The sequence below is a fragment of the Chaetomium globosum genome, genomic scaffold, assembly GCF_000143365.1.
Source record: "Chaetomium globosum CBS 148.51 scaffold_5 genomic scaffold, whole genome shotgun sequence".
NCBI lineage: Eukaryota > Fungi > Ascomycota > Sordariomycetes > Sordariales > Chaetomiaceae > Chaetomium > Chaetomium globosum.
In genome coordinates this window covers 4,014,684-4,037,269 of record NT_165980.1, presented here as the reverse complement: position 1 = coordinate 4,037,269, position 22,586 = coordinate 4,014,684, and the positions used below count along the sequence as shown (strand labels likewise).

At 56.3% G+C, this 22,586-nt stretch overlaps 8 protein-coding genes across 8 annotated transcripts; 6 read left to right on the top strand and 2 right to left on the bottom strand.

The window, feature by feature from the left end:
* Positions 1-650: 650 nt before the first annotated feature.
* CHGG_08155 (uncharacterized protein) lies at positions 651-2,662 on the top strand (the record flags this gene model as incomplete). Its single annotated transcript, XM_001225810.1, has 2 exons — positions 651-875; positions 947-2,662. 2 exons carry the CDS (start codon positions 651-653, stop codon positions 2,660-2,662), a joined length of 1,941 nt encoding a protein of 646 aa, XP_001225811.1.
* Positions 2,663-3,986: 1,324 nt separating this feature from the next.
* Positions 3,987-5,188, bottom strand: CHGG_08154 (uncharacterized protein; the record flags this gene model as incomplete). The annotated part of the gene is made up of 3 exons (XM_001225809.1): positions 3,987-4,261; positions 4,353-4,727; positions 4,864-5,188. 3 exons carry the CDS (start codon positions 5,186-5,188, stop codon positions 3,987-3,989), a joined length of 975 nt encoding a protein of 324 aa, XP_001225810.1.
* Positions 5,189-7,668: 2,480 nt separating this feature from the next.
* CHGG_08153 (uncharacterized protein) lies at positions 7,669-8,334 on the bottom strand (the record flags this gene model as incomplete). Its single annotated transcript, XM_001225808.1, has 3 exons — positions 7,669-7,734; positions 7,803-7,982; positions 8,062-8,334. The coding sequence occupies 3 exons, from the start codon at positions 8,332-8,334 to the stop codon at positions 7,669-7,671; spliced, it is 519 nt and encodes a 172-aa protein (XP_001225809.1).
* A 419-nt stretch (positions 8,335-8,753) lies between these two features.
* On the top strand, positions 8,754-10,892 carry CHGG_08152 (uncharacterized protein; the record flags this gene model as incomplete). The annotated part of the gene is made up of 5 exons (XM_001225807.1): positions 8,754-8,915; positions 9,189-9,544; positions 9,679-9,817; positions 10,007-10,405; positions 10,635-10,892. 5 exons carry the CDS (start codon positions 8,754-8,756, stop codon positions 10,890-10,892), a joined length of 1,314 nt encoding a protein of 437 aa, XP_001225808.1.
* Positions 10,893-12,341: 1,449 nt separating this feature from the next.
* On the top strand, positions 12,342-14,473 carry CHGG_08151 (uncharacterized protein; the record flags this gene model as incomplete). Its single annotated transcript, XM_001225806.1, has 5 exons — positions 12,342-12,442; positions 12,692-12,991; positions 13,128-13,395; positions 13,463-13,588; positions 13,658-14,473. 5 exons carry the CDS (start codon positions 12,342-12,344, stop codon positions 14,471-14,473), a joined length of 1,611 nt encoding a protein of 536 aa, XP_001225807.1.
* Positions 14,474-15,736: 1,263 nt separating this feature from the next.
* On the top strand, positions 15,737-17,049 carry CHGG_08150 (uncharacterized protein; the record flags this gene model as incomplete). Its single annotated transcript, XM_001225805.1, has 2 exons — positions 15,737-16,750; positions 16,930-17,049. 2 exons carry the CDS (start codon positions 15,737-15,739, stop codon positions 17,047-17,049), a joined length of 1,134 nt encoding a protein of 377 aa, XP_001225806.1.
* An 854-nt stretch (positions 17,050-17,903) lies between these two features.
* CHGG_08149 (uncharacterized protein) lies at positions 17,904-19,028 on the top strand (the record flags this gene model as incomplete). The annotated part of the gene is made up of 1 exon (XM_001225804.1): positions 17,904-19,028. One exon carries the CDS (start codon positions 17,904-17,906, stop codon positions 19,026-19,028), a length of 1,125 nt encoding a protein of 374 aa, XP_001225805.1.
* Positions 19,029-21,586: 2,558 nt separating this feature from the next.
* Positions 21,587-22,406, top strand: CHGG_08148 (uncharacterized protein; the record flags this gene model as incomplete). The annotated part of the gene is made up of 3 exons (XM_001225803.1): positions 21,587-22,057; positions 22,123-22,199; positions 22,334-22,406. The coding sequence occupies 3 exons, from the start codon at positions 21,587-21,589 to the stop codon at positions 22,404-22,406; spliced, it is 621 nt and encodes a 206-aa protein (XP_001225804.1).
* Positions 22,407-22,586: the final 180 nt, after the last annotated feature.

Here is a 22,586-nt window from a genome sequence, read left to right as displayed (position 1 = left end):
CACAACAAGGTACGGAATAAGTTGAGCCAGGAAAAAGCAGACACGTTGACATTCGTGTACTATAATTCGAGGGCATTGGAGAGGTCTCTAGTTATACCAGCAGAGTACAACAGTGGGTGCGAATCGTCTTAGTGTCACGGGGCGTGGTCAGGGGAGTCGCGGGACAGGGTCAGGTTCTGGCTAATGACTGAGTTGTGCGATGAGGAGAGAGGAAGCTCTCGCAAGGGGACGCTAACGGAGAGGAGATACTGCTGCCCACGTGACCCAAGCAGGTCAGGCTTGGTGCCGTGACACTTAGGAAAATACTGCCTGTTTTGTCATACCTTCCTAATTGGGTCACCTAACTCCCCTAGATAAACTACCTAGTGTACGCACAGACTGCTTTTTTGCTTCAAGAAAGCGGATTTTAAACGGTTAGTAACCGTTAGTAACAATTGTTTTTTAGCAAGGGCGTACCCTACCTACGAGCCTACCTTACCTACCGACACGGCAAAGCGCCAAGGTATGGACGCATGTAATACGGTATGTTACATCCAAAAGCCACTGGGCAGATAAGATAACGGCTTCCAGTGGCATTTTATTTTCTTCGGCGATCCATCCGACTCGTCTGCATCGAGGGGAACATCAGCTTGGAAGTCGCAGCACCGACCATGCCGCCAGAACAGGTCCGCGCTCGGAAGACGCCCAGGTCGTGGGGTGCCCTCACTCCGAGTCTTGCGCCATGGATCCTCGATTACCTTTCGTCAATGGGCTTTGAGCAGCCCACGCCGGTGCAAAAATCATGTTTCGACATCTTCCGTGGGAACAAGGATGTGGTTGTCGAGGCAGTCACGGGGAGCGGGAAAACACTCGCTTTCCTGATACCGGTGGTAGAGGTGGGTGCGCCTGCGATTATGCCGCCCGAGGTGATTGATTGATTGCCTTGCTCATCAGATTTGCGACGCAGAGACTTCTACGATCCGAAGACCCAGCAAAGAGACACCACGTTCAGGCCATCATCATCTCCCCTACCAGAGAGCTCGCGTCCCAGATCTACAACGTCCTCGTGTCCTTCCTCAAGTTCCATGCGCCATCTGCCCATCTCCTGCCGCACGCCAAGGGCGACGAGAAGCGCCCTGCGACAACGGAACCCGTGGTTGTGCCGCAGCTCCTAGTCGGAGGCACGACGAAAGCTGCCGAAGACCTGAGCACCTTTCTCCGTCTGTCGCCAAACATCCTTATCGGGACTCCCGGCCGGCTCGCAGAACTGCTGTCCACCCCCTACGTCAAAGCACCCTCTTCTTCGTTCGAGGTCCTGGTCATGGACGAGGCCGACCGCTTGCTCGACCTCGGCTTCTCCCAAGAGCTTACACGGATATTGGGCTACCTCCCGAAACAGCGCCGCACCGGCTTGTTCAGCGCCTCGCTGAGTGAAGCGGTGGAGAGACTTATCACTGTGGGCTTGCTGTACCCACACAAGATCACCGTGCGGGTGAAGAGCCTGAGAGATGGCGGCATTGTTCAGGAGAGGAAGACCCCCATGTCATTACAGATGTCCTACATCGTAACACCCGCAAGCCAAAAGATCCCAGCCTTGTGCCAGCTTCTAGAAAGGCTCGAGCCCCGGCCCTCCCGCTCCATCGTGTTTTTCTCCACGTGCTTCGCCGTCAAGTACTTTGCCCGCGTCTTGCATGGGATCCTCCCGCCGGGCTTCTCCATTGTCTCCCTCCACGGCAAGCTCGAGCCCCAAGTCCGCGAGAAGAACTTCGAGCGCTTCGTCAACGCCGCCTCCCCGACCGTCCTCCTCACCACCGACATCGCCGCCCGCGGCCTCGACATCCCCCAAGTCGACCTCGTCGTCCAGCACGACCCGCCCACGGACACCAAGGTCTTCATCCACCGCTGCGGGCGCGCGGGCCGTGCGGGCCGCCGCGGCCTCGCCGTCGTCATGCTCCAACCCGGCCGCGAGGAGGGCTACGTGCAACTGCTCGACGTGCGCCAGACCCCCATCAGCCCGCTCGCCAAGCCGCCCGTCTCGGTCACGGCCGCCGACGCCGACCTTGCTTCGTCCCGGATCCGCGCCCAGGCCCGCGCCGACCGCGACATCTACCAGCTCGCGCAGCGCGCCTTTGTCAGCTGGGCCCGCAGCTACATCGAGCACCAGGCCACCTCCATCTTCCGCGTCGCCGACCTCGACTGGGCCGACCTCGCCCAGGGCTACGGCCTGCTGGAGCTGCCCAAGATGCCCGAGGTCCGCGGCTTGGACCGCTCGCTGGGGCTGGCCATCGACACGGAGAGCATCCCGTTCCGGGACGGCGCGCGCGAGAAGAAGCGGCTGGCGGAGCTCGAGCAGTGGAAGAAAGAAAAGGCCGCGCGGGAGGCGCAGCGCGCGAGCGGTGGCGGCGGCGACGCGACGGACCCGTTAAAGCGCAAGAAGAACGAGGCGTGGAGCGGCAAGCACGAGCACGAGGACGTCAAGGCCGCGAGGCGGGAGAAGAAACGCCGGAAGAGGGAGGCCCAGCGCCTGGGCGACATGACGGAACCGGAGCGGGAGGAACAAAGAAAACTGGATGAGATGATTGCCGAGGTGCGGAGGAGGAATGCTGAGGCCCCAACACCAGCCGCGCAGGCGGCTGGTAGTGGTGGCGGGGGTGGAGATGAGTTTGAGGGGTTCGATGATTAGAGGGGACGGGGCGGCACACAGAAACCTGATGATGGATACCCGTGTTCTATAGAGGACGGACTAGGACGGAGAGACAGGCTTGAGAAGAAGAGATACCCTACCATGCCACCACTGCCTGGACCTCTGTGCTGCCTTCGTGAACCAAGAAGCTATATCTGCCCATCTCTCTACCTCCACCGACATCTGTCCCATTGCCCATTGAACGCCGGCTCATCTCGCCCGCCAGCCATCCTACCAGCCATACCGACAGCCCCCAGAAGCTCACCCCCTGGCGTTGGGGGGTGGGGAGTGGGGCTTGGGTAGGGGGCGTGGTTGGTAATTTGATAGCACTCGCCTGTCGCTCTCCGGGTCCGTCAACTTTGGTTTTTGCGACTGGTGCTACTAAGCCAGTTAGTTGCAAAACTTGTCTGTATGTACGAGGCTTTCGTGGTCGGTTCGCTCACCCGGTGAGGGGGGAGGGTGGAGGGGCGTTGGTGGCGAGTCTTGTTTTCTGGTACGCCCTGGCATGGGTTTGACAAAATGGTCTCCATCGAGGTTGTTGGTGTTTGTGTTTGTGCTCCTTCGTCGTGTGGTTAACTCACTCACAGGGCGAATAATGGCAAGCATGGAAAGATAGGGCGGGACTTCATGATACCATGCTTCGCGAATTCGCCTTCCTGCGGGTGGCTGGTGGTCGGTGGTTGGAAATGTTGCTTGCGCGGTATGGCAAGTTGGGCTTGTTTGGCTTCTGAGCGCCAGAAGCAAGCGCAGCACACAAACACAGATCACTCGCTCCCAAGTGTGAGCAGGGACGGGACAGATTTGCAAACACAAACGAGGGTGGTATCATCGGGTATGTACCGGCCAGGTACTTTCACAAGCCAAACAAAAAATAGTGCAACAACAGAGATCCATCAGCAGCCCGAGAGTCAGTCCAGGCCCCCCCTATCCCTCCCACTTCCCCATCCCGCCTAACGAAAACCAGTAAAAAAACAGGGTATCCCTCGTGCCGGCTCCCTTCATTCTCACATCCCTCCACCTCCGTCGTGTGCGCGATCGCCAAATATGTCATTACCGTGCCAGACCCAGCAGTGTGTGTTGGGGGGTATAGTTGCTATGTGGTATCAAAAGAAAAGCCTCAAAATAAATCCGCGTGGTCCCGGGGAAGAGGGCGTGTGTTGGGTAAGGAATCGATCGCAAATGAATGAGACGGTGGTGAAAAGATTATTCCCGCCGAGAAGATTAGAACCGATAGTGTGCGGGTGCATGTGTGTTTGTGTGTGTGTGGCGCAACGAATGGTTAAGCGTCGGGGTGGCTTCTCCCCTCCGCTCAGAAAAACACCACTCAGATGTTCTCAATCACCCTGGCGTTCATGGCCTGCTGGAAGCCCGGGTCGCCGCCATGCTCGGCGGAGCTGCTGCCCTCGGCAAAGGGGTCGCTGTTGTTGGCGATAGCGGCGTTCATAGCGGCCGAGTTGGGCATGGTCTGGTTGGCGGCGGGCAGGAAGATAACCTTGCTGTTGGCGCTCTTAGCCATGGCCTGCATCGCCTCGAGGTAGCGGATCTGCATGGCCGGCGCGGACGACAGGATGTCGGCGGCCTGACGCATCAGCTTGGCGGCTTCGACCTGATCGGTGGGTTAGTTGTCGGCGTTATTATTTGGGAGGTGGGGGGGGGGGGGGGGGGGTGGGGTGTTGCAAAGAAAAAAAACATCTGCTCTTTGCGGCAATGATCTTGCTCTCTCCGATCCGCTTGCTCTGAGCGGCCATGGAGAGCGACTCCTGAAGTTCCTGGCTGAAAATGATGTCCTTGATGAGCATGCTCTCGACCTGGACCCCCCAGCCAGTGGCGACATCCTCAATGATCTCGCCGATGCTCTGGGCAACCTCTTCCCGACGCTCGATCACGTCCTGGAGCACGCGAGCGCCCACGACGTGGCGGAGCGTCGTCTGGGTCCGCTCAATTAGGGCTTGGCGGATGTTGGAGATGCCGAAAGCGGCCTTGTGGGGCGAGACGATGTGGTAGTAGATGACACTTGTCAGGTGTAGAGTCACATTATCCTTGGTCATGCAAGTCTGCTGGCCGACTGTTGAACGGGCGTTAGTTTAGTCTAAACTATGGATGGGAAGGTGGAAGCGGGGGAGGAGAGGAGACGCACCTTCGACGATCTGGATTTTCACGTCAACAGACGTCAGATGCTCGCTCAGTGGGTTGATCTTGACGAGGCCCGGGGTCGACGGCCTTGTAGAAGCGGCCGAACTTGGTGACGAGGCCGACGTTGCCCTGGTTGACCTTCTTGAAGGGGTTGGGGCAGCAGATGCAGCAGGGAATGGCTCCCAGGGTGCCGATAACCTCGCCGAGACAGTTGATCATGGCGCCATACCAGCCCGGATAGTGGACCTCCTCGACGATGCTGGCGTAGCTGCGTTGCAGGTCCTCGGGCTTCGGGGGTTCGACCTTCATGTTTGCTTGGGCCCGGAAACCGCCATTGCCGGAGCTGGGGGCCTTGCCCTTGGAGGAGCCCTGGTCGTCTGATGTGTGGTTCATGGTAGCAATCCGTTGAGTTTTTTCGAGTTCCCGATGGTTGGAAAATGCTAGCGTGATGGATCGATCGGATGTGTGGTGGGCCGATGCCTCGTTTTATGTTGTTTCGGGAGCGCGAAACATGGCAGCTCAGGGTAGCTCCCAGGTCAGGCGGGTGCCCTGTGGGGTGATGGAGCATCAACGCGTGCAGGGCTGCAAGGGCTTTCTGAGAATCCGTCAGGGTGCAGCGCCCGTCCCCACGCCGGCCGGTGGGAGAATTGATTGGTCAAGCCTCCAACCAAGCCAGCGCCCAGACAATACGGTGGATACGACGGGACACTGTGGGGTACTGCCTGGGTGGTGAGGTTGGGTGGGGTTGCAGGCTGTGTCCCAACCTGGGAGCCTGGAATTCTAATGGAAATGTGAAATATTGCAAACGGCATTCGTCTTTTTTTTTCTTTCATTTGGAGTTCCACGACCAGAAGTAAACCTCATCACTTTTCCGTCTGGTGTAAGAAGTCGCCTTTCTAATTATCCGTACCTATGCGACGAAATGCGACGACGAAAGTACCTCATACCTACCTTGCCTACCTATCAAAAATATCTCGCTCCATCCGCTTCTCGATGAGAAACAATCGGGTGATTGGGTTATGTCGGGCGGGCTTGGGGGTTGCCGCTTGATCAGTCCGCTGTCACCTCTCCGGGGCTGTGTTTACCTGGCCGAGCCTTGGTGCCTTTGATGGCTCTTGAATCTCCGTCGGTTGTTGTTGCACGGCAGTGCCCGCCCGGAAATACCGGCTTCTGTCTCGTGGCACTCAGTTCCCCGCTGACTTTCCTAGTCCGGAAAAATAATGACATGATGCAAGCCACAGAGCGAAACAACATCGCCCGTTAAGATTCCTCGGCTTACCACCCGGTTCAATAATACCCACAATACCCACGCAGGTAGGCATGGACGCATGTGTTATCCAATGCAACACGGCCGCAAACAGCCCGACACTCGCGACTGCAATGCCACAACACGGCACGCTTGATCCGACTCTCAAACCTTTCCTTGACGGCAAGGTAGTTTCGAACCCAACAGTTCTCGAGAATCCCGTATGACGTCAATCGCTCCACGATGGATCGGCAAACAACCCAGCACAAAAAGGCGCATGGAGGTCACGTCTCTCCACCGAAACATTCCAGAATCCTTCTTCATAAGAGACGGTGGCTGTGTCCGACCCAGACGCCAGACAATGTGAAGGGGCCAAGTGATAGGCGAGGCACTGCAAGGCTAACCCCGAGGCAGTCTCTAGAGTTATCGAGATGAGCTTTGGGCTTTCGACGGGCTTTTCGACGGGCCTAGACCCCAGCTTGCCCAGCAAGCGAAACCTTCCCCATCTGCCTATGGCCCGGCATTTACGTAGTATAGCATTACGTAGATGGACGTAGACAGCTCCTCTGATTTGACAGAGCCCCCGGATTCGTGGTTCCATCTCCCGGCCCCCAATGTTTCCCATGCAGGAAAGTATTCATACCCGACATGCGTTCTGCAAGTAACCCAAAAACCTGGGCTACGGAAGATGCCCGCCGTCATTCCAGATGAGAAGCATTCACACGTCAGAGTGTACATCCATTTTCTTCTGGTTATCCCCTTCTGCGGCTTGCCCAGCTCTTCCCCTCCTCCCTTCTGACTCGAGCTCAGGGATCAGCGGGTCCCCCGATGTAACGCGGCGCCACGAACGCGTTGTCTTAGTCGTCTCTATCGAAAATGTTTTAGGGAGTGCTGCTGTTGACGGGATCGTCACGACGTAGACCCGGCCATCAGGTCATGGCGTGAGGGAAGAATGGACCGGTAAGTTGGGATCCGCCCCGATGTCTAACAAAATGGAGAGTGCTGTTCGGCCGGCGTTGCTCCTCTTGTCCAGCCATACCTTGGGCTTTGTGCTAATAAGCGCCGGGAGTATCTTCCAGTGAAGCTCACATGCCCAGTGAAGCTGTGTCCTGCCGTCTGCGTCTTGCTAAGGATCATCATCAGCAGGGAAACGGTGAATTAGAAAACAGGTCACGTCTTCCCAGTCCTTGGACATACCGAACACGTAGGTGGGAAACCGGATCTGGACCCGGACAAGCCGCTCCTTCACACCATGGTGCGCGTATCGTTCAAGAAGGCCGAGTCCGCCCTGGTCAACCACGATCGCCTTGGATAAGCATCTCGTGATAATTCCGTCCTCGACTTCATCTCAACCAAGCGAGGCGACCCTGTACAAGTACGAGCTGGGGTATCCGGGCGAGGAAGGAACAGTAGAATGCTCTGTGACAGTACGAATCGTAAACGAGATCAATTCGGTTGGCTATCATATATTTGGTACTGGAGATATCTTGGAGATACTCTGTAAGAAGAACACCATGGGCACTCGAGTGACCTACCGCCCCTGTATCGATTCTCCCAGCTGGCACTGGCCTTACCGTACACCTGCCCACGGATGTCAACAACACCCTTAGGCACCCAGCCCCTGAAACTAACCCGTCGCATTTGTTGGCAGTTTATAGCAGCCATCCGTAGGAAACCTCTCCCCTTGGTCCCACTAGAAACACGTCAGTACCTACCCAGCACGCCGTACTCATCTTTGCCGGATCAACCGATCTCACTTACATGCTCATGAACACACCCTCCCACCCAGCGCCATCTGTCCACAGTCGAGTACCGGGCGTACGACATGTTCGTGCTGGCATCAAAACACCAGCTGGTGCCCTGCTCGGTTCCGATCTTGCGCCCACTGCAGAAAAGGGGCCAGATGGCCTGCGGGCCGCTTGCGTATCCGGGGTTGTGTTGCTTGATATCCCACCGTCTCAGTCTTGCATCATGCCAACCACTACCCAACGCCGACCCCAAAAGACCACAAAGGACTTACCAGATAGACATCATCAATAAGCGAGAACATGGTCCTCGGATCGCCATCCACCACAAAGGCACGGTAGAACTGGTACGCGCGGCGCGCCGTTTCCTCCACCGTGATCGACGGGTCGGGCGTGCACAGCTGGGGCGGCTTCTGGAGGCTGCACAGGTTTTCTCGCGCGTACAGGGGCTGGAACTGGGGCACCGAGGCGGCGTCGCCGGCCGGGGCGGCCAAGCTGCCGATGGGCGCCAGGAGGGCGGCGGTTGTCAGTGCGGGGAGGAGATGCATTTTGGAGAGAGAGACTTATTTGTTGATGTAGAGTCTTTGGTATGATAGGGAGGCAAAAGGAGATGGATATGGGATGGGGATATACATATGCCCGAAATGCGGGTGCGCCATGGTCGTGTTTCTTCAGGGGCACGCACCGTTCCATCCGGAGCTTGTCGGGTAAATACTCAAGACCAAGACGCCCCGATCACCAGACAATCTGGATTTAAATCTCCAAGTAATCTATATGGTTATGTGAGTCCCAGACTTGAGTGCCGTTTCGTGCGGGGTTCATTGTTCTTCATCGACAAATGGTGAGTCTCGTAGGAACGACCAGCGGGCGATCAACTGCCACCGTGCCAAGTTCTCTCGGCGTTTGTGTATATAGATAATGTACCTACTGTGTACTCCGCGCTCTGGTTGCACCTGGTTTCTTTAGAATGGATGAAGGGCTCGCCAGGTGCGAGGGTTGTGTCCGCTACCATGGTTCATCCGTTTCGACCGGGTGTCTGGGCTTGGCTATATCAGCAAACTCTTGCGTTGCAGCCGGCACTTACGTGCATCGCATGCGGTGCATTTCTGGAGCGTGCTCCTTTCCTTCTGTATGTACTTGTTCCGCTTGTAGGGCTAGGGAGAAAGGGAGATGCCCCGGGTAGCTAGCCGTCTCTAAGGTCCTTCCTACGGAGGAAACAGTAAACTAGTACAACTCAGCTGGATTACACGGGACCGTGTTTAGACGATAGATGCTCACACAGAACCTAAGGATCCATTTAGTACCTAGACTCCAGAGGTAATATCCTCCATCCTTACCACACCCCGCCCACCTAGCACCCATCAAGCCCAAACAAAACAAAAACGCCCAACCCCCCTTCCAGCCCTTATTCATCATCCCCCCCTCCCCAACCCAGACCCAGACCCAGACCCAGACCCAGACCCAACCCCAGGTGACCTATTTCCCCGCCCCCACCCCCACCCCCATCTTCCGTAGCCCCCCACCAAACCCGCCAACCCTCTATGCCCCCAAACTCAAACCCAACCCCGACGCCGGCCTCCTCTCCTCCAACTCCACCTCCACCATCACCACATCATCACTACTGCTCCCCTTGAGCGACATCCCCCCGACCATGCGATGCTCGTCGCTGTTCCTGCCCGCCCGCGGCCCCAGCCCCAGCCCCGAGATGCTAGCAGTAGCCGGCTGGTGCCGTGACAAGGAGTGGCGCCAGGAACGTAGGTTTGTGGAACGTGATTTGGGGGAGCGGGTGTGGTTGTTGTTGTTGTTGTTGTTGCGGTTGGGGTGGCGGTTTGGTGATGTGGTGGTGGGGGGGTTGTTACTGCTATTGTTGTTGTTGGTGTTGGTGCTGTTAGCGATGGTGGTGGTGGTGGTGGTGGTGCCAAAGAGGCGCGGGAAGAGGCGGGTCATGGGGTGCTTGAGGATGGGAAGGCAGGCGCTGATGATGCCGAGGTTGGCTTCGAGGAGGGTCCATACGACGCGGTCGACGAAATGGTAGGTTGGGTCTTGCCGGTTCTTGGGCGTGTTGTGCACGGATGTGGTGCGCAGGATGGCGGCAATCGTGACGCTGGTGGAGGAGGGAGGTTAGCGTCTTTCTGCTGTCTCTTGGCATCTTTTCTTTTGCAGTCGGGGGTGGTGGTTCTGGGGGGGGGGAGTAGATAAGGAAATAGGGGCACCCACAAGGCGGCCATGACAAAGACTCCGCAGAGCAGCAAACGATCGCGTAAACTCAGGTGTAGTTTCAGGATGGGCCAAACCGGCAACACCAGCACCAAGACGTCGGTTGTGATGTTCAAGACAGCATACGCAATCCAGGACTTCTCCGAGTCGATGCAAGTTGCGCCCGAGTCCCGCACCCATGCCCCTTGGATCGGGGCACACTCAAAGATGGTGGCGGCGATGCTGCCGATGCTGTACCCGACGATGACGGACAAGAGAGTGAAGGCGGCAGAACGGAAATTCTTGGACACAAATATGCGCAGGCACAGTAAGATGACCGAGACCTTGTTGAGGCATACCGTCACCTTGTACGGCGTGAGGGCGATAAAGTACCACTTCAGGGCACCCTCTACTTCTGCCCGGGTAAGATCGGCCCTGTGCATGCCATAGCCGTGGATGACGGCCAGCTGGATTGCTATGGACAGGACGATGGAGGAAGCCTCGAGCGGACGGCGTGTTAGCAAACCGCGTGATGGATTTCATGGGACATGTCGGGCTAAAAGGAGCTTACCAGGGAGACGACAATGGTGGCATCATCCCATCCAAGGGTCCGCCTTACCAGCCTTGTGATTAACCTTGCAATCACAAATAGGCCGGCAACCAGGATGGTGACCAGCGAGGTGATGTACAGCTTCCAGCCTTGATCTTCGGACCCACCGTTGGAGAAGGCGACTCCACGGTCGCGCATCCTAGGCTGTGGGAATGCGGACTATCCCTTCGTGTCCTGGGGCTTCCAGGCTTGAGAAGGGTACACGACCTGCAAAGTCAGATAGGGTTGAGTCGTGCACCCCCGGGGCCATGGGATGGGGTTCGACGTGACATGTCACTGAAAAGAAGGCAGGGGCAGTAAACGAGGTGGAAAAAAAAAGTGAAGTCCCGGAAAGAAGGATTGATCAAGGATCTGTGTTAATTATTCGTACCAGGGTATCATTCCTTCCCCTCGATTTCGTAAGCTGATCTCGGGAGGATGCTTGTTCGCGGCACGGCCAAGGTGGCCCCCAAAGACCCTCATGTGAACCCCTGCATCTTTTGATGTTTTGACCATGGGTCGGCAATGGCAAAGTGATATCCTCATAATGGCAATTGGGTGTTATTTCCGGTTCGAGTGTGTTCAGGTTTTGCATTACACATGGTATCTGAACGAGAGTATTCAACAGCCAGGCTCGCCAGGTTTACCATTGAAAACCATGGAAGTGGTGGTGCGGGGAATGGGGCGACTCGGGGCCATCAGCGGCAGATGGCATGGAGATGCATCCATGCGGCCCGAGATCCGGAAATGTCATGCATGGCATGGGTTAGAAAACCTTACAGCCAATTGCAGTTTTTGTTGGTGGCGGAATGAGGAAGGAGGAAGTGGAGTGTTTCTGGTCGCCGGCTTGGCCCCCCGTCGCTGTCGGCCTGGGTTGTACGTGAATAACGCTGCGTCGGATAGGTATACGATTGAAGCCAAAACCAGGACTTGGATTCCGGCATTCCTTCAGGTCTGTGGCGCCGTACAAATAGGTGCCTTGCTCAACAGTCAAAGATCAGGGGCGTAACTACTGAAAGGCTGTAGCACAAGTACATTGCTTTATCTATGTGATGTATGGAGAACCTAGCAAACTAGATGTAAACTCCAGCTTCTGATTTAAGTTGAGTGCCGGGCGAGCCCTAGACAGGTTCAGGCTCAACCGTGGTCGGTGTTGTTGCAACGGGAGTGGAGTCGGCTGGGGGGTTGGCCGGGACAGGTTCTGAGCTCATCCCAGCTGAGCCATCAGGGTTCTCTACACTCTCGGTACAAACCACGATGTGTTGGAAATGTGGGAATCTGGTTACCACACCTTTGTCAAGGTCATCGTGTGTTCGTTGCCCCTCCTGACTCAGGCTGGCTTGGGATTTCTAGTGAGGAACCGCTGGTGAGGGCAAACATTGAAGTTATACGTGTAGTTGAACTTGGAAGTGCTGGATTAGCAAGAATTCAAGCAGCTGGAAAATAAAGCTGCAAGTCTAGCATCTCGGGACGGGTGGGATACCGACAGGAGAAGCAGAGCCAATGGAAGATGTGGTGTTGCAAAGCACCCTGGGCCGACCTCGCCTATTCCGACACGGTGGCCAGGGGTGCTGATGGGTCTCTATGCAGGACATCCCCTCCTCAAGCACCTTGACGGCTAGACCCCGACGTGGCAGACAATATTGGCCAAGGTGTGGCCAAGTATAAAGATTTCAGGAACCTCAAGAACCATGCTTAGCTCCTTCCCCTTGACTATATGGCTCGCGAGCACTTTGAATCTCTGGTATATCCTGTGATAACGCACATATCATGGCGGTTGTTGGAATGTCCAGGAGAAACGGCTCCCAGCCAAAAGGGACGGTCCAGTACCAGCCAAGGCTCTTCCAGTCACCCTTCTTTCTGGCTTCCTGGTACGTCACCTTGTCCCCGCTGTCCCATACGCACTGGAAGTCTCTAATGTGGGATGCCAACTCCATAGGGGAGTGGCAAGACGACACTTCTCCAGCATATTCTGAAGAGTGAACATGGTCTCAGGATTGCCGTCGTCGTCAACGACATCGGAGCGTACGCACCAACCCATCCTCTCCCCCCTCCTCTCCAATCGCCAACAACCTCATCGACCCGGCCCCAAGTCTCTAACACACAATTGCCCTACATAGCATCAACGTCGACGCCTCGCTGATCAAGCAGACCCACCGCGTGACCAAGACGCAAGCAAAGGTCATCGCGCTGCAGAACGGCTGCATCTGCTGCACGCTCCGCGGCGATCTCCTCGAGGAGCTGCTGCGCCTCGCCGAGCTCGAGCAGTTCGACTACGTCGTCGTCGAGAGCAGCGGCATCAGCGAGCCCGAGCAGGTCGCCGAGACCTTTGACCAGCGCCTGGCGGAGCAGATGGCTGCGCTGGCGGGTGGAGAGGTGGGGGGGTTGGATGCGGAGATGGTGAGCGTCTTGGAGCGGCTGTGAGTACCTACCTTACTTGATTGGGGGAAGTGGGTGCTTGGTGTCCGAGGTTTTCAGCCCCCGCCTCCTGTCCTGACTTGATGGATGCGTGCGGCCAGTCCTTTTGGGTGAACAAGTTGCTGACTAGATTTACAGCAAGGCCGCTGGCGGGTTGGAGAAGTTTGCCCGCTTGGATACCACTGTCACGGTGATCGACGCCTTCACGATATATAACGACTTTGAGACCGACGACATGCTCATTCCCCGTCGCGATGACGTTCAGTTGGAAGACGAGCGGACTGTGTCGGATCTGATGGTGGACCAGATTGAGTTCGCTGACGTGATTGTCCTTAACAAGATGGATCTGGTAGGCGGTCGGGTCCTCGAGGAGTGGGTGATAAAAATGCCATGTTGCTTACGGCTGGTAGGTCGACGACGAGACGCGAGTTCGTATCAGGGACTTGATTGGCAAGTTGAATCATCGAGCCAAGATTCTCGAAGCCAGCTACGGAAGACTCGAGGTCAGGGAAATCTTAAACACAGGCATCTTCAGCCTGGAAAGGGCACAGACCGGATACGGATGGCTCCAGGATCTTCACGCCATGACGCTGCAACAGGTACGAGGGGCACTGCGTCTTGATATCACTCACGTCCAGACTGGCAATATATGCTTATGCAATCACCAGGTCAATGGCAGAAAAGTGATCACCCCCAAGCCGGAAACCGAGGAATACAACATCCGCAACTTTGTCTACACACGCACCAGACCGTTCCACCCCCAGCGCCTGTTCGAGCTCCTCCACGACAAATTCATTTTGCAGCTCGAAGTTCCCGATGATGATGATGACTCCGACTCTAACTCGGACGACTCAAACGAAGGCGACTCAGCCTCAGACTCAGACTCCAACACGGCTATGGAAGACGACGACGACGACGACGACGAAGAAGAAGACGAAGACGCCGCCGCCACCACCAGCGAGCTCAGCCCGCCACCCAACGACACCATCCTCCGCAACAAGCGCGCGCACCCGCTCTTCCGCCGCCTCTTCCGGTCCAAAGGCGAGTTCCTGCTCGCGACGCGGCCGCAGCGCGCGGGCGAGTGGTCGCAGGCGGGGGCCATGCTGACGCTGGCGGGCGGGCGCCCGTGGTTCTGCACGCTGCCGCGGGAGCACTACGTGACGGGGGACGCCGAGGTGGACCGGCTGGTGGCGTTTGACGTGGCCCGTGGCGGGCAGTGGGGGGACCGCAGACAGGAGATTGTGTTTATTGGGGAGGGGCTGGATGAGCAGGGGCTGGCGGCGGTGTTGGATGCGTGTTTGTTGACGGACGGGGAGTGGGAGGCGTGGGAAGAGGTCATGAGGGAGGTGGGGTTGGGTGAGGAGGAGAGGGTGGAGAGGCTGCGGGCGTTGTTTGAGGATGGGTGGCCGGATTGGAGCGAGGATGCGGCTCATGACCATGATCATGGCGATGGGGAGGGTCATGAAGGGCATGGCTGTGAATGATGAGGGCTAGGTAGGTACTTACCTACCTACCTACCTTGTGCCTATGGGGCAGAAACATGGATTCTACCGCCCTGAAATTGGCACCACACACAAGATTCCCTATTTCTTCTTCGGAACTGAGCGATTGCTTGGTGTGAGTGGGTGTCACTGTCTGGGCGGGCATGCAACGCAGCCCAACAGAACGTCCGAGGCGAATGAGGGCCTCTACGGCTGAGCCTCAGGGACCTTCGGTCACGGAAAGCCATAGGACTATAAGGGCGAGTGAGGTGGCTGTGGTGGTTTTTCGGGTGGCGAAACACCATCACCGTTGAAGACTATGGGGCATAAATTAGCAGGAACTGAAACTCGGGTTGGGGTAGTTAGATGGTTGACCACGAGAGAATACAGAGTCCCGTGGGCTTGATTCGAGTATATATTTGAGGGAGGGAGACGATCCCTACCTAGGTACCTACCTATGTTCATGCTCATGCAACAAGGTCAAGCTGTGTCCCTACCTACCTATGTTCTCACCCCGCTCTCATCCCCACTATCATTCTGTCATCATCCCACCTCGTAACATCTTCATCGGTCCCAATCCCGTTCTTCATTGCTATTTCACATAAACAAAGGCATCGATGCCATGACCTAATTTCTTCTTCGGAAGAGCGCACATTCCGCTGTAGTTGGAGAGTCGGAGCTATCAAGCTCAAGAGGGTCGATGTGGGTACTGGCCATCAAGGTGTCCGAGTCAAAAAGGGGGAGTCGAGGGGATCTCGGATACCGGGATTACGGACCGGTGGGGCCAGTGGGCGCAGGGATTCACAAGCAGTCCATGTAGCAGAAGTCTGGTACCAATAGCCCAACATTACCTGACAAACCATTGCTATCGTAAGGCTGAGATCTAGACCCTAGTGCGTGTATACGGGATTGAAAGTTTTGCTACCAACAACACAGGTGCCCGAATAAGACAGACACCAGATGAAATGTTGCGATGACGTGACGGAAAATATACCTGCAGGCTGTATTCCACTCTGTGCACCTTGCTGGACACGGTCATCAAGGTACGCGCATACATAAGCGTCTTTCTTCAGACCTTTCGTGACATCTCATCCTCCAGTTATTGAGTCATTTTTATGTTTTTGCAATTTCCTCGTTGCCGTAGGTATACTAATAGGACTCGAATACCGACTGGACAGCCTCTCTCATCCTCATCCTTTGTTCTTCAATATACCCATTATACATCATCCCACCTACAAAGGACGCCGTGTTAAGCCGGCTCGCAACATGGCTCTCATCAGCAATGACCTTACGGTGCACATCGCCGAGCACGTCGATATGGATTCCATGGTCTCTCTTATGCTCAGCTCGAGAGCCAACTACCGGCTCATCAGGGGTTACGAACGGTCCATTGTGAAGGCCAAGCTTGCAAGGATGGCTCACGACCCCATACTGAGACCCCCTCTCGGGGCGCTTCTTTCATCATCAACTGTTCCGGGCAAGCCGGGGATGGGATCCCCCCACCGCAGTGTCTTGGAACCCGAGAGCTTTGCCGTCGCCGCCGAGCTAGACTTGCGAGATCGTCGGATCAACGACCTTTTCAACCCCAAATCATCAACAAGTCTTTGCGCCGGCAGGCCACTCACAGAAACCATCAGTCGGCTGTCCCTTTTCCAGAACCTCCCGCCAGACCAAATGGAGCGCCTGATCGACGGCCTCAAAGACGCCTGCCGAGTAGCCGACCGCATCGCCGACTGCGCCGCATCCGTGCATCTCGAGCAGCAGAACAAACCCACCACCACCGCCCACCTCAAGGACAACAACCATGCACCCGGCGAGGACCCCAGAGCCATCGACCACGAAACCCACCTCACCCGCCAGCAATACATACGCTCGCTGCCGCCCATCCGCCTCGCCTTCCTCACCCTCCTCGCGAGCCTGCTCGGCGCGGAATACGCTCAGCAGCTCCAACAATCTCCCCACCCGGACCCGTTCCAGTGGGAGCGGACCACGGCCTTCAAGGAGGCCTTTCTCCGCCACGGCACCGTCCTCGTCGCCGCCCTGCTGGGTCCGTCCGAGAGGTGGATTGAGAGTGAGACCGAGAGCAATCCTGAGGCCACCACGGCAAGTACATGCGGTGGTGGTGGTGGTTTTGTGGCCTGCCAACCGGATGCGCCCCGCACCCGGAGCGGGTCGGCGACGCGATACTACACATCGCAAGTCACGGCTGTGTTGATGGAGCTGCTGGCGTACGAGGGGGGGCACTGGGGCTTTTTGCGACCGGCTGGGGATGAGGGCGAGGTGAGGCCGGTTTTGGATGGCTTGCATATGACCATGTTGCAGGCGTTTCGAGTGGTTGAGGATGAGGATGAGGAGGTAGACCAGCTGTTGGGAGATGCCGAGGGGGGGGGATGACGAGGAGGATTCAAGTTGGTTGTTCAATATTGATGTGGTGGGTGGCGACACCGGAGACGTTGAAGATGGGCCATCACCACTGCCGGAAATCAAGCCGGACCAGAGGGAGACTCTGGTTCTCAAATGGATTGCGCAGCGATGACCGGCCCCGATCCAATGAAGCCGGCGACGATGGCCACCTATAGACTAGACTACAGGTAGACGGTTATGCTGAATATACCTCCATGATGTCGGACTTGGCCGACACAAACCTCCACTACAAGGGGCCAATATGACATTCTCCAACTTCATATGTTGCTGCATGGGTGTGCATGAATGGGCATGACGCCATGACCTATCGGCCACCATACAATGGCCGATATGTACAGCCTGTTCCGGACTCTCACGTGGGAGGGTCGGCAGTTGCAAGGGCGAGGGAGATCCCAAGCCATATTGAGACAGTATAGCAAGGTATGGTCTACTCAACGATTGAATATCACATACCCCCAAGGGGCCAAGATGGCGGGGACGGATCGAGAACCCCCGTACGGTGCAAGAAGTATATTGATGCCCAGGAAATCCCACCACGCAGACCGGTCTTGGCTGCTTGGCGTCGGCAGTGGTCGAAACAGAGAAGTGGTTGTGTCCGAACAGGGTGGGATGAATGCCCTGCCGAACCTTTGCCAAGGGTTACTCTTTGCCGAACCTGTCGATTGAGGGTAGACGTATAACAGGGGACGGGGGATGATGACGAAAAAGGAAACTTGTTTCCACCGTGCCAGTACCGGGGTCAAAGGGTACGGATGCTATGATTGACTTCTTATATATTCGGCCATTAACGGCGGGGAATAGCCTGAAAGTGGACCAGAGGCTGTTCGGGCTCCCCCTTTTCTTTGGATTCATATACCGACTGGAGGTACCTATCTAGACTTTGGGCAGACATCCCTCATAAGAGCCCCCATTAGGCGATTTGAATCGATCAACCGAGTGAACCCTCCCTCTCGATTACCTAGAAACGCACAATACTCCGGGGAACAACACACCCCGGCCGACAAAAACGATGCATCTAGGAATTTCCATCACCTACGCGCTAGCGTTGGTGACGGGTGCTTTGGCCGTCCCACCGCAGCCCCTGGCCGCCCGCCAGCAACCGTTTAAATCGACGCCCATCACCGACCACTCCGAGCCCTGGGCCTTCGCCTTCCTGCCCGACAACCGCATCCTCGTCACCGAGCGACGGGGCAACCTCCGGCTCGTCGACCCAGCCACCAAAGCCAAGGGCACGGTCAGCGGCGTGCCCGCGGTGGCCTACGGCGGGCAGGGCGGTCTGCACGACGTCGCCCTGCACCCGGACTACGCCAACAACAACATCATCTACCTCAGCTACGCCGAGAGCGGCTCCGGCGGGGCGGGCGGGGCGGTGGCGCGGGCCAAGCTGACGCTGGACTCCAACGGCGGCGGCGCGCTCTCCGGGCTCGAGGTCATCTGGCGGCACTCGCAGCGGGCGCAGGGCGGGCTCCAGTTTGCGTGCCGGCTGCTCTTCAGCCCGGAGGACGGCGCGCTGTGGATCTCGTCGGGCGAGATCAACCAGATGACCCCCGCGCAGTCCATGACGGCCAACCTGGGCAAGATGATCAAGCTCTACGACAACGGCACCGCCTTCGCGGGCAACCCCTTCGCCAGCCAGGGCGCCGTTCAGGCCCAGATCTGGTCCCTGGGCCACCGCAACCCGCTGGGCATCGACTGGGACGCCCAGGGCCGGCTGTGGGAGGTCGAGATGGGCCCCATGGGCGGCGACGAGCTCAACCTGATTGAGCGCGGCGCCAACTACGGCTGGCCGTTGGTGTCGCAGGGCCGTCACTACGACGGCCGCACCATCCCGGCGCACAGCACCCGTCCGGACTTTGCCGCGCCCAAGGCGTTTTGGGTGCCCGTCATTTCCCCCGGCGGTATGATTATCTACAAGGGTGATTTGTTTTCCGGCTGGAAGGGCAATGCTGTCATCAGCGGGCTCAGCTCGCAATCAATTGTGCGCGTGACCATCGCTGCTGATGACACGGCCAAGGAGACGCAGCGCATTTCGATGGGCAAGCGCATGCGCGGCATTCGCGAGGACAAGGACGGCGCTATTTGGGTCATCGAAGATGGTCCTAGCGGCCGGCTGTTGAAGCTTACCCCGAACTAAGCCTTGGGTTGGCGAGAGATTCGGTGGGGTTGGGATACCTGATATTTAGCTGGTGAGGAGACGGGAGAATTGTGCCTTTCGAAAGCTTCCATGATCCATCTCATACCAGTACCTACCCTTATTACCTATGAATGGGAAAGTCTGGTAGAAGCTCTTCACTCCTCGGTTTCCGGCCATGCGAGCAGCGAATGTGATGGAAGCTGAATTTCCGTTAAGAGGTCATATCATCTGAAGATGGTAGTATCATGACTGGCAGATTGAAGTGATTACAATAAGATTGGTTGTAGGTACAACCAAGAACAGAACGACAAAGGAAAACAAAACGAGTGTTGGTTTGAGGACCTTCATGTCGCCGCCATCCCTCCTTAGACGTAGACATCAATGCCAACAGCTCGCGGTTCCGTTCGATTATTGTTTCGGCGACCCCGGGCGTGTTTCTGTTTGAAATTCGTTCCTATTACAAGCGTAGTATCAGAAGCATTGCCAAATTAAACTTGTTGGATCGTCAGAAAGCACGTACCCGGGGCGCGATGTCGTTTGGCCCGACTTCTTTTGAAAAGATCCCAGAGGATGAAGACGGCTGAAGGGAGATTAACCAAGACCCCAATAATGGAAATGATGGCTTCGGGAGATAAAGGCATTGTTGGTGATGACGGCCTGCAAGGCCTCTCCGGGAGATGATTAAGTAATTATAGGAACTTTTGTTGCAACTTCGGAAGTCCAAGGATAGTTTGCCTGTATCAGAGGTTCAATTTTCGGGGGCATCTTTTATGTGATACAGAATCGAGCTAATGTGGCGGCGAATTTTGGTCATGGTGCATTTCTTCCATGTCATCCTGTCACGAATATGCCAGCGGATGGGACCGCGGGGCACGGGACGCCCGGGCCAATCAGGAAAAGAACCAATCAGGACGGTGATTACGGTGATTAGGGTAATTGGGATGATTAGGGTGATCAGTGAGCTCAGTACGCTAAGTCCAGGCTGAACAGACTGAGCACACTGAGCACCGAGGCCTCACGTCAATTAGGATACGAGGAGAGTGCTTAGTAGGAAAAAGAAGATCAGTGAGCTCAGTGCCCACTGAGCTTCTCATCCGGACTGGGAACACTGAGCACTCAGGAATCAGAACAAGTATATAGACACTCGTTCTGGAGTAGCTCTAGGAGTTTTCTCAGTTAGCAATCACTACTTCAGTTCGTTACAAGCACGAGAGCCTACTGTTGAGACAAGCCTTTGCTGTGCCCCCTTTGGCTGCATCGAACCTAAGCACCCTTGAGAGACTACCTTCGACCGAAGCTGAACCCTAACAGGGCAGGGTCCTGAAGTAGGTTCGTCACACGCATACAAGATGCAGCATATCTCCGAGCGGCATCGCCGTCCTCCCGATTCTGGAGCCTGGATGTTTAATTCTGACAAGTTTCGAGCCTGGAAGGACTCCAGCGTGTCGGGCACGCTCTGGCTCCATGGGATACCGGGGTGTGGGAAAACCAAGTTACTGTTCAATTGCGTCTGGGCGTGGAAAGCTCTAGGTTGGCGATCAGTGTGCTCCAGATCCTTCTGGTTGCGTTTCGGCCGCTCTCATGGGATGAGTTCCTGTATCTCCTCGTCCTTTATGACGATGGACTAGAGCAAAGCATCACTCGGGACGAAGTGGTGCACATCACCTGTAACTTCATCGAGGAGGATCCAGAGTCCGACCGAGTGGCATTTCCCCATCTTTCGGCTTGCGAGTACCTGGAGAAAAGGCCAGAGTTCGACAACTCTGCTATGCACATCGCCGCATCCCAAATGTGCCTGCGCGGCATCAAATACCCAGAGCCTCCTGGGCTTTCGAACATCTAGAACCGTCTTTATCTATTCAACCCTATATCTGGGCAGCTATCTCGCCAAGCTGGCCGTCTCAGGCCGGCGGACGGTCAAGCTTCTCCACGGTTTTCTTTCCAATCCGGCCGAATTTCGCCGGTATACGGACAGAATGAAGCAGATTGCTAAATTCGCGGGTAGAAGTCCATCACCTGACGACTCGCAAATTCCCACAACGGTAGCGTTTTTGTGTTCTGATTCCCTAGCCATGATTTGTCTTTATGGTCTACAAGAGTTTCTATCCAGGGAATTGGCAAACCACCATGGCACAAACGCACGGGCGGCCGGAATTGTTAGGACCATCCCTTTTGCGTCTACTGCATCGCGCCTAAAGGGCCGATCCTACCTCGAACTCTGCGTCTCGCTTGGGCACGTCAGTCTGTTACAAGAGATGCACTCCTTGGGCATCTCTTTCGGTCACTGCAACGATGACAATGGCATGGCGCCCCTTCATGTTGCGTGTAGCGAGGGCCAAGCGGACATGGTTCGGGTCCTGTTAGAGTTAGGCGCCGATGTCAATCAAACGACAAAACCAGTCCACAAGCAAGAATCCGTTGAATCCTACCGCCGACCTTTGACCGCATTAGGCTTTCGACTTGGAGATTCAGGGGCACCTGGGGTGTCGCCCTTGGCTTTCAGTTCCAACCAGGAACTCCAATATCCCATTCAGCTCGCGATATCTGGGCCCAAAAGCATGGCCTGTGTGAAAGTGCTTGTCGAGTTTGGCGCTGACAGCGATATTCGAACATCCAATGGGACCACAGCGCTACAATTGTGCTTCGAAATGGGTGATGGGACCGAGGAAATTGTCCACTTTCTACTGGGGCGGGGTGCGGATCCAAACGCCCAAGTCGGCATGAGCCGGACCATGCTTCACATGGCCGCCGCTATGGGTCTCGTGCGGGTTGTGCCACTTTTGCTTTCTGCGGGAGTAGATGCAACTCGCTGCGACTCGTTTGGCCAGACCCCCTGGGATAATGCCACACGCTATGGACATGGCGAGATTGCCGACGCTCTAGCAGAAGCAGGAGGCCGCCCAATAATATCACAGCACTCCCTGTTGGATACTTATCAAGAAGGTTACCCTGAGACGTTGGAAGACTACGAACACCATAGTCCAGCAGGCAGCATGGAGCAACCACCTTATAGCTCTGTTATGCTGACGGTAACCCTCCGGAAGACAGTTGGACAGGGTTACCACAGCAGCCAAGCGCTGCACCCATAACACAGCCTGGGACACAAGGCGGGGAGAAGCTCTTGGGGAGGATGAAGAAACACTGGTCAAGACTGAAGAAAAAGCTGCGATAGTATGGAGACAAGTCTCCGGTGTATAGAGCGGTAGGCGATCCGCCCTTTGCACGACGACTGTTCCTAGGCACATGCACCAACATAACTCGGCCATTGGAATGCTGGAAATAAGCCGCTAGCTGCTCCCATGCAGCTGCACCGTTAGAGGCACCAGAGGCTCTGAGTGGGACGAGAAGAAGAAGGTGATCATTGGCTCTAGCCTGTAGGGTTGGGCTGCGTCGTATGCCAGCCCAGACGGCTCTCTCGGAAGTACGTACATACATACCGATGCGGGCGAGTCGCCTGAGCCGAGTTTCTCTAGGATCGATGGATTAGGTATCTATTAAGCCATAGCGAATGCTCCCAAAACGCCTATCTAATGCTGCTGGTACTTGATGTCCCTGTAT